At 36.0% G+C, this 15,578-nt stretch overlaps 1 protein-coding gene across 1 annotated transcript in view; it reads right to left on the bottom strand.

Annotated features, from left to right (window-relative positions):
- Positions 1-9,614: 9,614 nt before the first annotated feature.
- LOC110377853 (probable ATP-dependent RNA helicase DHX35) overlaps positions 9,615-15,578 on the bottom strand; it is a 46,444-nt gene continuing 40,480 nt past the window's right edge. The window contains exons 8-17 of the mRNA XM_064042280.1: positions 14,873-15,028; positions 14,374-14,464; positions 14,031-14,172; positions 13,362-13,481; positions 12,780-12,943; positions 11,904-12,031; positions 11,288-11,431; positions 10,922-11,012; positions 10,402-10,552; positions 9,615-9,764 (exon numbers count right to left, since the gene is read on the bottom strand). Coding sequence (XP_063898350.1) covers positions 9,650-9,764; positions 10,402-10,552; positions 10,922-11,012; positions 11,288-11,431; positions 11,904-12,031; positions 12,780-12,943; positions 13,362-13,481; positions 14,031-14,172; positions 14,374-14,464; positions 14,873-15,028 — 1,302 coding nt within the window. The 3' untranslated portion in view covers positions 9,615-9,649. The remainder of the gene's footprint in view (positions 9,765-10,401; positions 10,553-10,921; positions 11,013-11,287; positions 11,432-11,903; positions 12,032-12,779; positions 12,944-13,361; positions 13,482-14,030; positions 14,173-14,373; positions 14,465-14,872; positions 15,029-15,578) is intronic.

Here is a 15,578-nt window from a genome sequence, read left to right as displayed (position 1 = left end):
ACTGAACACCAGAAAAATAAAGTCTAAAAATGTAATAGTACCAGCTATTTTAGTCACGACTTCACTTTAAATTATTGTATTTGACCACCAAATTTAGTAAATGATCACCAACTCTTGACGACCAAATTAATGTATTAATTTTGCCTAAATAAGTCACTGTGATTGCTATAAAATGTAGGCTTATTACCAAATAAAGTATTATGATGCCATATTAAGTTATGTGTCCGGCTTGCAATGCATGCGTGAGTGTCAGTATGACGAGTGACAGGGGAAAATGGAAGAAAATGACATATTGCACCGACCCCAAGTAAAATTGGGAACAGGGCAGGAGAAAGAAGAAGAAGAATGTGTTTCTCAATACACTCCCTCGAAAACACGCTCTTATCGCACTGTTTAGAGGCATGCAATAGACAATTTTCCACCTTAGTGCAGGAAAAGGGTCCCCATAATGTTATAACTCTTATTGTATCAGGCCGAACTTATTTTTTTGGAGTCAGTTTACTTAAACAGGGTAGCAAGATGTAAAAACTTTGATTTTCATTTTATATTAAAACGCTGGCATAATTTTTCATGATCATTTACTACTTTTGGGATAACAATGATTTATTTGGACTCATTTTGCTTAAATATTTGGTTATAATCTTACTTTAAAATGGTGGTATAATTTTGGTGATCATTTACTATTTTTGGCTTACACATGATTTATTTTGGAGTAATTTCACTTAAATAGGATAGCAAAGTGTTAAAACTTTGGTGATAGTTTTACATTAAAATGCGAGTTTAATTTTGGTGATCATTTACTATTTTTGTCTACTATTTGTTACTATATCTGGTGATCAGTTAAACATAAGCCGCTTTAAATTAGCAAACAATAATTAAAAATGGGAATTTCAAAGTCACGAATCCAAATGATGATACTTCGGTAGTACCTAATAATGGCTAATTATACAAACTAATAATTATAACCAAAGTCCAAAACATTTCAACACACGAAACCATTATTTCATAATCATTAAACAAATGACATTCAATCGTTCTGGGAATCATTAAGAAGTCAAACTATATAGGTACCTACCTATTATAACTATGTAGTTAATTGGGCACGTACCATAGTAATGACATTCGGTAATTAAGTACCTACTTAGTTCATTAACTAAGATGACATCATTGTGTGATCTGAGGAACCACTGGCTGGTTATATGTAAAAAATTCATTCAGTGTTACAAAGCTCACTTATCGAAGAAAGTTTTTAGCCACGTGGGCGAAGTAGTTCCCACATAAAAATAATTGATTTGCTTGAACTTTCTGTAGACAAAGTTAGTCTGAAAATTAAGAACCACACTAGGTTCATTAAATACGTCCAAAAATATAATATCAGTCCTTATGTTTTTTTTGTAATGTGTCAAAATTATTTAGTTTTAAAGTGACATATGGATACTAATTTACTTTGGCTGTCATTGAACATCCTTGGACGCCAGTAGGTCTGACGCCAGTCTAACCAAGGGATATCGGGTTGGTCGGGTAATTGGGTTGAGGAGGTCAGATAGGTGTCGCTTCTTGTAAAGCACTGGTACTCAGCTGAATCCGGTTAGACTGAAAGCCGACCCCAACATAGGTAGTTGGGAAAAGGCTCGGGAGATGATGATGACGATAATGATGATGGATACCGAGTTATATAAATTTTAAATCATGTAGGAAATCCCTATTCACAAAACGTTGTATGTAACCTTTTATCACTATAATATTCCGAGTGACTAATAACAGAATCACGCACAAGATTAGCAGGCGTTTTTATAATAATTAATAGTCTATACATTACTTTTAATTAATTAGCTAATTACAATCAGTCGTAATTAACTGAAGCACGACAATAAATCGTGTTTTTAATTGTGTTTTCAATAATAACAGCTTTGTTATCGGGATGACTTCTTTATACTTTTATTTCGTTGTAGAAATACCACTTTGTAAGTTCTTGGACCAAATTCATCGGCATGGGTAGGCAGACACCAGAATGTGTGATAACCAGTCTTACCAGGAGTTATTAGGTTGCCCAAATAATTGGTAAGAGATCGGATAGGCGAACGCTCCGTGTAAAATAGTGCTACTCGGCTGCATCTGGTTAGACTGGACGCCGACATTAATACAGGGGCCCGATTCTCCTAATTTTACTTAAGCGCCATTCGATTGACGTTCGACTCGATTCGACTGAGACCCAATCCCGACTCGATTACGATTGAAGCGTATGTGGCATTCCGCTATTTTTTCTTTGAAATAAACGATTTTATCCTTTTCTGTCATTCAATAATGAATCATTTTGTCTGCAAATGATTTACGATTGCAAAATGATTGTACAGCAAACTACCGTATAGACCAAAATCATCAAAATAGCAGACCAATCGCACACCAATCAAATGTCAATCGAATACGATTGGTCTTTTATTAGTAGCAGAATGCCCGATATGGTTAAAACTGCTATTACGATCATATTGCGATTCGATTTCTATTCGATTTTGACATTATTAACTTAGGAGAATCGGGGCCCAGTTTAGTTTGGAAAAGGATTACGCAGATGATGATGTAGGCAAAGTGCACTCAAATCAACGTACCTACAGGGTACCCGCGGAACAGACAAAGACAGAGGTGACCGAGTTATGGATATGTAAAACTCTTAAAAATTGAATTCGTTTTACGCGTTTATCATAAAAGTGGCTAAACCAAATTGAGATGTTTGCTATGGATATTATATTAGTCAGACTGGCGATTATTATACTTTAATATTTATCAAAGTATCAGTGTGAAATTTTTCCCTGAGCATGTGAGAAAAGCCGCAGCTCAAAACAATAGCTAAACAACAGCCATTACCAACATTTATAATTAACACAATAAAGTTATTATTAGCGTCCACCTCCAGACTAGCATATCGTCAAATAGACGGTTATTGCTATGTATTAGGTGTTTGACCGTCGGTCAGTTAACGACTGGTTATCGGTTACTGGGTAGGATTTTTAATGAGTTCAAGGCTCTCAGAACATGTTTAGCTGGGTATAGGTACTGACTGATTGAGTTTGGCGTCCAGCCGGGGCCTTGATTTAGGTATTTTGCTAGAAACAGGCTGTGAGATTAAATGAATGAAAGATCAAGTACTTACAGGATGCCAGGAACACAGGGATCACGGCCATTGCTGAGTTTGAAACTGGAGTTTTGTCTATGAGTTCAATAGATGGCGCTCCATGCGCAGTTTTGGTTGCGTTCGGTGCTTTGTGATGATAGAGAATAGTGAGGGAAAAGGATGGGAAAGGAAGTATCCCAAAGCCTGTTCATATCCCCCCACTTGAAACCACCCAGGGATTTCATTAGATACGGTTTGACAATTTAAGATTTAAGATCGAGGGCCTATGCAGATTCATATGTCATCATTATAAGATTTTTAGTTAATAGATTAATAATAAGATAATAGATACTTATAAGTTTTAAGATAAGTGAGTAATAATACAATTTTATAATATAATTAAGACAATGTAATCATAAAAATGTGTAGTTAAATTAATTGTTTTGTTCAATTGGAAGAGGACAAATTTTGACAGAAGGTCTTGTAAGTAAGCCTTTTGATGTTTTGACTGTTACCACACGAGTAATGTTATCTTTACCCGGATGGAGCTGTACAACACGACCCAACCTCCATTCGTTAGCAGGTAAGTTTGGTTCGTAAATGATTACCAGATCATTCAACTTTGGCTGATGGTTGCCATGTTTAAACCATTTTAGTCGCTGTTGCAACGTGTGTAAATAGTCCCTTTGCCAAGTGCGCCAAAAACTCTGAGATAGGCGCTGTAAGAGTTTTCAGAATGTTCCGGTTCAGGCAGAGATATTAAACGTCGACCAATGAGGAAGTGACCAGCTGTAAGAGCGTCAACCTCGTCGGGATCGGAAGATAATTCCACTAAAGGTCTAGAGTTTAACATGGCTTCTACTTTCGTTAAGATCGTATAAAATTCTTCAAAGGTAAGAACCTGCGATCCGATTATACGTTTGAGATGGTATTTGGTAGATTTTATACCGCTCTCGAATATGCCTCCGAAGTGAGGGCCCGAAGGCTATGGTAAGATTGCACCGGCGGAGTTTCAACTCAAGTGTTTTTGCGCATGCAGAAGTAATAAAACAATCCTGCGCCCCACTGTCAACGAGTGCGCGCACGGTACATTGCGTGCCGGCGGCGGTGTTGAGCGCGCGCACCTGACAGGTTCCTAGTAAAACCATGTCGCGATTGGGAACTGCAGCGTGAGAATGAGCTGTGACGTTCGCTTCAGTGCTGGTGGATGGCGCTGGGTCTATATGCAGCAGGGTATGATGACGTAAACCACACACCGCACAAGTCATTTTTGATAAGCATTTTTCTATGGCGTGATTTGTACGTAAACAGTTTGTACACATATAAGGTATTTTTAGTTTTTATTAATGCGAGTCGAGTACGAGTAGGGTTGCCATCTCGAATTTCGCCAAACCCGGACAAACATTAAAAAAACCCGGACATTTGGCGTAAATTGCATTTTTTCCCCGAACGAGTACGATTTTTTTTAACAAAATAATACCTAATTTGTAATCCATTTACTATTAACATTTATTTAAATTCCTTGAGTTGCTTCCTTACATGAAAAGTGTCCGGGTTTTCCCCGGACACTTCTTGAAACCCCGCCCGGACGGCCCCCGGACGGCCTCCAAACGAGGACAAATCCGGGGAAATCCGGACGGATGGCAGCCGTACTAAGTACGAGAGTCTAAAGATTGAAAGGTAGGGCACTGATAAATTGAGTGCGCATTATTGCAATGAGCACAAGCCACATTTGCAAGTGAGTTCGATTTAGCGAGATAAGATGAGCGTTTTTGCCCGCGCGGTGCGGGTCCGATCGGAAATTTTGTATACGCGAGTTTACGCGGGGAACTAGAATTATTATTATTTGTAGATTTAGAAGATAGCTGATTAGTTTCTAAGATTTTAACATAATCTTGAAGAAACTTTAACAATTCACAAAAGGTAGGTATTTGCGAAATGTTTGTTTGAGTTTCGAATCGAATGCGCGTCTCCGGATCGAGCGAACGCGATGTTAAATAAAACAAAACAAAATCACCTAAGTTTTCGATTTTCATTGATTGGAGAGCATGGTAAGCCTCATAAGCCTCGGCTGTTAACTTTTGCAGATCTTGGAAGTTGCCTGATTTTACAGCTGGCAAGTTGAAGAATTTATCAAGATAGGATAAAGCTATAAGACGCTTGTTTTGATAACGCTCGATTAAACTATTAAAAACGACTTCGTAATTATCGGCGGTCATCGGAACTCCTTTGACAATAGACAAAGCGGGGCCTTGTAAACAAGACGCTTAATAATGAAATTTTTCTATTTCCGAAATCGACTTATTATCGTGAATCAAACTTTTGTAAATATCATAAAATGTCTGCCAGTTTTCTATTTTGCTATCGAATTTAGGCAACTCAAGTTTAGGTAGCCGCGCGTTACGTCCCGAGTTAGATTTTACTTCCGCTCGCGCTAGAACCGATGACGTATGCGAGGACGTTCCGTCGACGTTGCCGCTCTTCTCGGTGGTAGGCAAGTTAGCCGCTGCACTGATTACGGCATAGTACAAATCATCAAACGAACTCAAAGATTTTTGGGACACTTGCGCATCAGGTTTTATAGCTAACTCCACTCCAATGCTTGTATTTTACTACATAACGAAACAAATTCTTCGCGAATTGAATATATCCGAGAATATCTCGCCTTGAACGACGATACCTTTGAATGATCTTGAATCATAGCTATTGATAAGTCATAAAGGATTTGAATATCACGATAGACATATTCGCATTGTGATTGAAGAAGTTTTAGTTTGCCCTCCTCCATTTTGTTATTGTTTCGTAAAGTATGTAGGTATTAAGAAATCACGTATGAAATGCGAACCTAAGTTGAGATTGTATTATGTGTAAATCAATAAGTTTAGGTGAAATAGTTTTAATTGTGAATAGTTATATTCATATAATAAGATAGTAAACAATTTACTTTGTAAATAGTTACGAAAATTATTGCAATATAACCCGACTAAATGAAGATGACCTGTGAATCCGCATAGGTTACTCACGGCGAGTATATTTAGTAGGATAATACTTTTCAAATTGAAAAATCTAGACAATCTCAGAGATTTTCGATAGAAATTGAACCTGAGAATGCTTGAATAAACTGTAATCTACAGGTATTCGCGCTCGAAATGGACCACAAATACGATTGAGTTTGGCGTCCAGCCGGGGACGCCTTGATTTAGGTATTTTGCTAGAAACAGGCTGTGAGATGAAATTAATGAAAGATCAAGTACTTACAGGATGCCAGGAACACAGGGATCACAACACCAGAGCACTTTTAGTCGTATTCACAGGTTTAATTTGATTTTTTACACCGCGCGCCCAGTTATCGATGCCGGCCGGCCATTGCCGGGTTTGAAACTGGAATTCTTTTGTCTATGAGTTCAATAGATGGCGTTCGTTGCGCAGTTATGGTTGCGGTCGGTGCTTTATGATTATGTAGAATAGGGAGGGAAAAGGATGGGAAAGGAAGTATCCCAAAGCCTGTTCAGGTATAGTATACCTACTGTTTACCTAGGACTCGTGAAGTAAGTAGATGTAAGTATATTTTTTTCATCCCACCATCTCGGAAAGAGTATTTTTACCCTTTGATATCTGAGCGCAAAAGCCGTTTTTATCCTCTAGAGCGGCAAAGTGATTTGAATTTAGAACATCGTGTGCAATACTCCATTTGTGACAATCTTGATAAGACTTTTCAAACAAATACATATTCAACAAATAAAATACTGCTTATAATAATTATTCAATTAATTAAGTAATTTTTATTATTGTTTTTACATAGATTTTTGACCTCGTTTAATTTTTAAACTGAGTTTTCAAATAAATGAACTTTAATAGGTACTTCTTTTTAATTTGATACTCATATGTGCGCGCCATTTTGTTTTTAAATTTCCTCGATGAGGTGGGATGAAAAGTTACGTGTTGCACTCGAGTGCAAAGATTTTTCACCTTGTGCTCTTTTGATTCCCTCGCTATCGCTCAGGATTCTAATTATTGAAACACTCGCTACGCTCGTGTTTCAATTTTAGAATCCTTCGCTTGCTCGGTCATCAAAATTGAGCCCGCGGTTAAAAAGCAACTTTGCACTTTTGTATAACAAATAACTATTTTTAATAGTATATGCCATATTGTTACACCTATTTTATACATTGTGGAATGCAAATAAATAATATGAGATGATTTTGCCTCACGATAGCGTGTGAATACTAATGTGTGTAAATGAACACTGCATGTAGAGCTTTCTACATACCTATGTAAACACTAGTAAAAATAACCTGGTCACAACTCCTTTTTGGGACTAATAAAACAAACTGAAGACTTTAAATATTTGTTTTATTGTCAAATTCAACAGCCGATCTAGTTATAATTCATTGCATAAAATCAAAATCAAAATCAAAATCAAAAGTCATTTATTCAAAGTAGGCTGAAAATCAGCACTTTTCGAACGTCAATACAAAAGACAGCCCCCAAAACGCCCGCCCTTCACCACTTCCTATGTGTTTTTGCTGGGAAGAAGAAGTGGTGGAACAAACTCCCCAGCAACACAATTCTGTCTGTATGGTTTGAAGAACCGTATACAAATATTTAAATATCACTATACAACATTGTGTACATAAATTTGTATATAAAATCAATTCAAATAGTTAATCATGTTGGCTAGTACACACCTTACATACCTATTACTCAAGCAGTTACAAAAGAAATCTATTAAAAAAAGAGTGAAAAATATAAAAAATATAAAGCCTCCATTCAGTGAAGATAGATATAGTTTAGGGTGCACCCACCGACATGTCAAACAGTTTTTATGAAAAATTAAAATAAAAATAAAATAACAACATAAACAATGAAAACGGTGAACTAGGACTACCGTTCAAACCAAAATCATATACATTAGGTATATTACGGGTGTACAAATATGTAGTCAGCAAGACGACCTGGTACCACAAGCAGCACCCGTTCACGAGCATAACGCGAGGATCAGCCATCGCCCCCCTCGCACATTTTTGAGGGAGGGAGGCAACCCGACCACCGACGCTACCGCAAGCAATACCGTCAAAGGGAGCATGACGACTTGCAGCTACACGACAAGAAAACAGTTAATACTAATAGATTCGCAGTCGCTAGTAGACCATTTACAAAATTAAGGAACAACTCATCGTAAAAACAGAACGATGATGGTAATTAGTCAGTATACATAAAAATAAAAAATGTCACGTATAAAATAATATAAATCACATCAACTCATAATGATAACTTTTGAAGCTGTTAAAAATAATAATAGTCTTTTCATAGAAGTAATATACATATAGGTACATGCATAAGCCAGAGACGGAGCTTTCAAGATTTTTAAATAATGGGACAGATGGCGCTGCAATTCAGAACATTATCAATAAATATGATTAGTAAACATTTAAGTACATAAACACATGTTAAAGGAGATTGGACTATAATAATTATGAAATTAAAATACGAACGCTATTGTAACAATTACCAGAAATCACAAGGAATGTATAATTACTACACAATGCAAATTGTTGCTAACATCATTATAACAGGCGCTATTACATGCTAATTACAATAGTTTCGTTACAAAAATAAACAGTATATGATATTGAAAAGAGGGAAATCAGTACATAAATACAAACATTTACAAATAAGCTTGTTTGTTACGCTCTCGCACTAAAACAGCTGAACCGATTGAAATGAAATTTGGCATGGCGATACCTTGGTACCTTGGAGACAGAAATAAATACATTTCATACGTTAAAAAATGCACATTCTAATCAGTATTTCTTGAGTTTTCTTTCTTCTACATGATGAATGGGCTGGAACATAATTTTGTGGAAAAATTCCGACTACCACAAGATTATGTTCCAGCCCAACCTAAAAGATCGCGACTTCGGCCATCTTCGGCAATCTTCGGCAGTCTTCAACTATCTTCGGCTTTCTTCGGCAATCTTCGGCGTTGTGATGATAGTAAAATGACCAAGTAGGTTCGTTATGATTTGGGGCTCAAGTCATAACGAGCCGACTCGGAAATTTTGGTTTTCTTGATTTGATGGGTCGGAAATCTTTGTTTTGGTGGGCTCTGAAAATCTGTTTAGAAAAGGCATTCACACTCCATTAGAGTAGGCATTTAACTAAAGATAATCTTGATGTGACTTTTTATTTAAAAACTCAATTTTAAAAATAGGATGCGACTAATAATCATTTATTTGTGTTTAGAAGTCTTATCAAGATTATTAGACTTAGGCCCAAGTTCACCGAGAACATAAACGTCCGTTCTTCTAACTACTGTTTACTTTAAAAATTGAACGTGAACAACAGTTTTTCTGTTGAATAGTTCGAAGTAAACAGTTGTTTTAAGATAACTAACGTATATTTTGTAGGTGAACTTGAGCCTCTATGCAACAAAAGATAAGTATAATAAATCTTTCCACAATTCATTCATAACAAGCTATAAAATAAAATAAAACGAAAAACATATAAACCAAAAAATAAGTTTTATTTACGCTATTACTAGGTTTGCTTATAATAATGTGGTGCCAGTTCTAATAACCAGTCTTGTTGTATGGTCATCATCTCGCGCATGTACGTCTTGTCACCTGTGCTTTGTACGCTCGCGAACATTACCCTGGAATATAAAAACATTATTACATTAATAATTCTATAACATTTTTTAAATATTATTATAACAGAAATATAAATATTTCAAAATATAAAACACTAGCTGTTTCCTGGGTATCAAACCGTCCCTTTGGAACTTCAAAATATATGTTACTCCTACGCCTATGTTACTCGGGATAGTGTAACTTCCCTACGGTCAAAGATGTTTTCATTTAGCAGTCTTTGCGGCACAAATAAACAAACAAAATGTTTCCTAGGAATGTGTTAGATTTTTAATTGAATTGTTGTTTGTGTGTTAAGATAAAAGCCAGTAAGTCTGACACCAGTCTTGTCAAGGGGTATTGGATTGCCCGGGTAACTGGGTTGAGGAGGTCAGATAGGCAGTCATCATCATCATCATCATCAGCCTATCGCAGTCCACTGCTGGACACAGGCCTCTCCAAGTGCACGCCACTGAGATCTATTTTCGGCTTCTCGCATCCAGCTCCTGCCAGCCGCCTTGCAGGCAGTCGCTTCTTGTAAAACACTGGCACCCAGCTGCATCCGGCTAAACTAGAAGCCGACCCTGTAATGTGTTGGTGGTACAACATAGTTGGGAAACGACTAGGTAGATGACGAATTTGTATAAATACGAATATATTTACCATTTAGGCTGCTGCGTATTAAACAGACAAGAATCAGGACTGATATGTAGCTCAGCGCCTCTGATACCGCGGTACGTCGCTGATGCACTGAGATGAGCGGCCTGCGGGAAGTAGCCGGATAACACGCATTTCATTATGCGCTGAGTTTTACCTGAAAAATAGACATTCAAATTAGTTGATCTGTGTTAGAGATATGGTGTCATAGATTCAAACACAGATAGATAGGTTGTTTTCTAAAACTCTTTGTGCTACTACTTTTTTGTGCTGTTAACAGTATTTATTCTGAAATAGTTAAGCCGATTTTGACGGAACTCTCACAGGCAGATGATGGTTTAACAAGGAACAATTTGAGCTATTTTTTTTACACCAAGTGCTAATTAAAAAGTAATTCCTTTTCCCCTAACAAACTAATCTTACATCAATTTCCACCGCACCATCTATATCCTCATCGCAGTCAGTTTAGCCGTTTTAATACTCGGACTTTTCCTTTCATATTCAGAATAGTAGCGATAATAATTACCTGAACCCAAATCTATGCCATCGAAAACTTTTTCTTCAATTTGAAACTTTCTTTTGATAAGTTTCTCTAAACTGTCTCGAACTTCACAAGCCTGAAAATAAGAAAAACATATTTCAACCATACAATAACTTGTGCAATACCAAAATATTTCTGCTTGATATTGAAACCAAAGTTATAGTTTATCTGTCAGATAAGTTCTTGATAGGCTATGAAAGACCAACAGAAACCAGAGAATTTTCCATAATACATATAATACACAAATCACCTTTTAGTTTTAGCTTTTTACTAGTATATCTGTAATTTTTATTGCAAATATTTTTAGTACTGTAAATAATTATTTTCATAGAACTGTAAAAAATATATTACCTTTTCCATAACCTTATAATTAATATAATACTTCTGGCACCACTGTTTGCAAGCTTTAGCGTTTCTCTTGTCGTCTTGTGAAGTTTTGAGTTTGAGGTATGCTTGCATTATGTTTAGATACATTATTATATCGCCTTCCGCTACCTGCGAAATTGTTAAAAGATAATTTAAAATTGATATAACTAAAATAAACTCAAACAACACTCAATAATACGGACTGTCTAAAGAAACTTTAAATATTACGCTTTATGAAATGTATGACAAAAAGTTTAATGTTTCATAAAAATATATTTTCAATCTGGTTTCTTTTGTTAAAAAAACATGATTTACACTAAATTTCAAAATTGAGAACCAGCACTAATTAAAACAGAAAATCACAAAAATGTTAGTTATTATTCACTATTTCCCACGGTTTCACCCACTTCCAGCAACCGAATAAAAAGAAAAGTATCTCCTTTTTCAAACTCTACACTATATTATTATGTGGACCAAATTTTCTATAAACAAAGCAGAAATTATACTGCAAAAGCACGACAAACAGACACAGTCACTATTGTACTTATACTATGAGTAAATATTCTCCAACATTTTCTATAGAAATATGAATAAAAAATACCTCAAAATGATTTCTCCGACTAACTTTAGCAGCTATATTATCCTTCCCACTGCTGGGCTTGAGGAACACATTGTCCACTTGTAACATGGCTGCTATAGATAGTACCTCGTCTATGCAACCCCATTCACCTGGAAATTGTTGCAAAATATGTGATTATTTGTAACATAATAAGAAATGCAGGAATCTCTTAACTTAGTAATATTTTCTGGGGTTTTTTGTATGAATTTGTTGATATTTTGTACATATTTTTCGTGGTAAAGGAAAAAAATAGGATCCTATTAGATTTCGTGGTCTGTCTGTCAACAGGCTGTATCTCTTGAACCATGATAGCTAGATAATTTATTTATTTATGAAAGGGTTACCAGCTTCGATAATTGAAATTCTTACATGGTTCCCATATTACAAACTTTATTTTATTTATTTTTTTGCTTGCACTTGTGTGGGATTTTTATTATTTTAAAACATAGGTAATATTTAAACAATGTTATTCATTGACTAACCACATTAGTATTTCATCATCATCATCATCATCTTAGCCATAGGACGTCCACTGCTGAACATAGGCCTCCCCCTTAGATCTCCACACACAGATACCTGTTGGAAGCGACCTGCATCCAGCGTCTTCCGGCGACATTAGTATTTACTGTTTATTAATGAGAAAAAGTTGGTGGACAATATATGGTTGCGGGCTGCCCATGCCCGGGACGGTTGGCTTTCCTTGGCGGAGGCTTACGTTCAGCAGTGGACGGCAATAGGTCAATTCAAAAACATTTACTGAAACTAAACTAGTTTTTAGTTCTTTTTTCACGTCGAATTACAAAAAGACAGCACCCCCAAAACGCCCCCTTTCATCTGATATGATGATAATTTACTAACCACTATTACACAGCATGACAGCACACATGGGCTTGAGGGGTAACTCGGCGACGGTTTCCCCCCGGGGAGTCAGTTCCCCCAACTTGTTGATGGTGTTCAGCGCGTAGAGAGTTTCTAAGCCTGATAGTATGCTCTTAGCTGGTGGGGGAGTCGGGAATGTGAATCTGAAAATGTATGGACATATTTTTATATAGGTAATGTCGGTTTTTTTCAGCACAGGTTAGTTCTTTATCTGTGTAATTTTCCGTTCCGAAAATCCAAAAAAAAAAACTCGCATTTTTCCTGGATTCACCTTGTCTCTGAGTCTAAATTTATCAAAAAAGTGCTCTGCTCAAGCTTTTTGTCCCTACGGAAATGAATAAATAAGCCAATATAGACGAAAAAAACTTTCATTTGAAATTATAAGAACTTTCAAAGCAATACAAACATCAAAAATTACTTTGAGGTATATTATAACCGCGAACAATAACATCATCCCTTATATCGAATGTTAATTTGGGTAAAACCACAAAAAAAAAACATTATTTTGAATTACCCGTTACTGTATGTTAAATGGACTAGAAAATAAGGGTTATGTCTTACCTGAGCAAGTTATGAATACCTAACGCCTTCAGCTGAAGCAGCATGCCGGATAGATCACTGCGACACATTTCAGGCGGTACTGAGGGAGGTAGTTTCTCGTATTCAGCTTCTGTGTATAATCTGTAACAATTTAAATTTAAATATCATTATCATATAATCAAAAAATTAAATATCATTATCATATAATCAAAAAATTAAATACCTGTTGGATGCAGGTCGCTTCCAACAGGTATCTGTGAGGATCTAAGGGGGAGGCCTATGTTCAGCAGTGGACGTCCGCCGGCTGAGATGATGATGATGATGGTGATGATGATCATATAATGTAACAAGATTTTATCTAAATAAAAAGAAGAAAATAATTGAGAATCTGTATTTCAATTCTAATGTTGTAAAGAGGAAAGCATTTTGTTTGGAGCGCAAAGCCTTCGAAACTATCGTACCGACTTGAAAAATTATTTATTTGGCTATATTATGTATTGTAGTTGCCAAGGGACATGGGTGAAACCATGGGAAACAACTAGTAAGAAAAAAAATGTAAATAACTAGCTGCTTTCCGTGATTTTCCCAAAGAAAGATTTTTCAAAAGCAAACAAACAATGAAAAATTTCTTTATAATATTTATTTACTACAAAAAAATGGTTAAGATATTAATTTAGAAGTATAACGTACCTATAACACTTCCCGCGACTAGTCCTGCCGGCCCGCCCCGCGCGTTGTGTAGCATTGTTCTTACTGATGGGAGTGACGGCTAAACTCTCCACACCAACCGCGGGGTCGAAGTACGGCAGCTTGTGGAAACCGCTGTCTATTACTGAGAACATATTATTATATTTTTTTAATAAGTTCAAGCTATCAAAGCTACTTAATAATTTGGATAATTAGTATTAGGAGTAGTATTAATTTGGAGAGAAAATTTTCTGTAGGCCATAATATAGCTTCACCGTTGTACCCACGTCTCGGGAGAACCCAACACAATATAGCTTGTTATTTGTATGTAAATTCAGGTACTTACCATAGACAACGCCGGGTACAGTAACACTAGTCTCTGCTATATTAGTGGCGAGTATCACCTTCCTCTGATTATTGTCTGTTCTCTGGAACACCTGCAATGAAATAGCAATATAGATATAACATTTAACTAACAACTATCACTTCAAAAAAAGAGTCTGAAATTGATCGTGTTAAGCAAAAAATATTGAATTAATTATGAACAAAAACCTCCCTAATAGACTCATCAAAGATTTCATGTCAAACGATTCAGCACTTTCAGCGTACCAAGCAAACACACTTTCACAATTTTATTATTTTATAAATCGGCTTACAAAAGGACGTGCTCAGTTTGGTATGTATGTTTGAGCGCGATTACCTCACTTTTGGCAGAACCAATTCTGATGCAATTTTCACCATACTATTTGTAAGAGTTAGGAGAAAGCTCTAAGTCAGTATAAGATTGTAGTCGCTTTCATTTCTTTTCACATAATGCTTAGTTACTAAAATATTTTCTTACATACCTTAACTTGTCTATAATGAGGCAAACTTCCATACATAGGCACGGGTAACATGTCAGCCGCCTTGATACCTGAAGGGAAGTGGGATCGATGCTTGTTTGTGGCGTTATTCGTGTCGGCGTACGCTTGTAGAGTTTCTAGGGCTGTTTGGATTTCTTCCTAGAAAAAAAAAAACAATATGCAAACTCCGATTTTTTAAATTATTCTTCCCCAGATCTTGATAAACAAATACATATTTTTACATTCCTACATTTTGTGAAGGAGTTGTTCAACTTATTAAATCTATAACTTCTGTTTTAAATGCTTATTGGTTTTTGTGGTAGCATTATTTTATTTTTGTATCTGGCTACACCGATTTATTCGAATTTGTTCTATCTCTTTAAAAACAAGTAAGTATTTGGTGTAAGAAATAAACAAAACCAGTAAGACATCATATTAAAACTGTTTCAATAATATCTTTGAAATAAGTAAGAGGTTTCATTACATCATTCAATTATATCTTATAAGCAGGTTTATGTAGAAAATCTTACTTATCTTACTTATATCTTACTTATATTATAAATGTGAAAGTTTGTGAGAATGTATGGATGTATGTTTGTTATTCAATCACGCAAAAACGGCTGGACCGATTTGATTAAAATTTGGTATGTAGATAGGTGATACCCTGGATTAACACATAGGCTACTTTTTATCAATACACCGCGCGGGC

The sequence above is a fragment of the Helicoverpa armigera genome, chromosome 28 (genome assembly GCF_030705265.1).
Source record: "Helicoverpa armigera isolate CAAS_96S chromosome 28, ASM3070526v1, whole genome shotgun sequence".
NCBI lineage: Eukaryota > Metazoa > Arthropoda > Insecta > Lepidoptera > Noctuidae > Helicoverpa > Helicoverpa armigera.
This window is presented reverse-complemented; position numbering and strand designations above follow the sequence as displayed.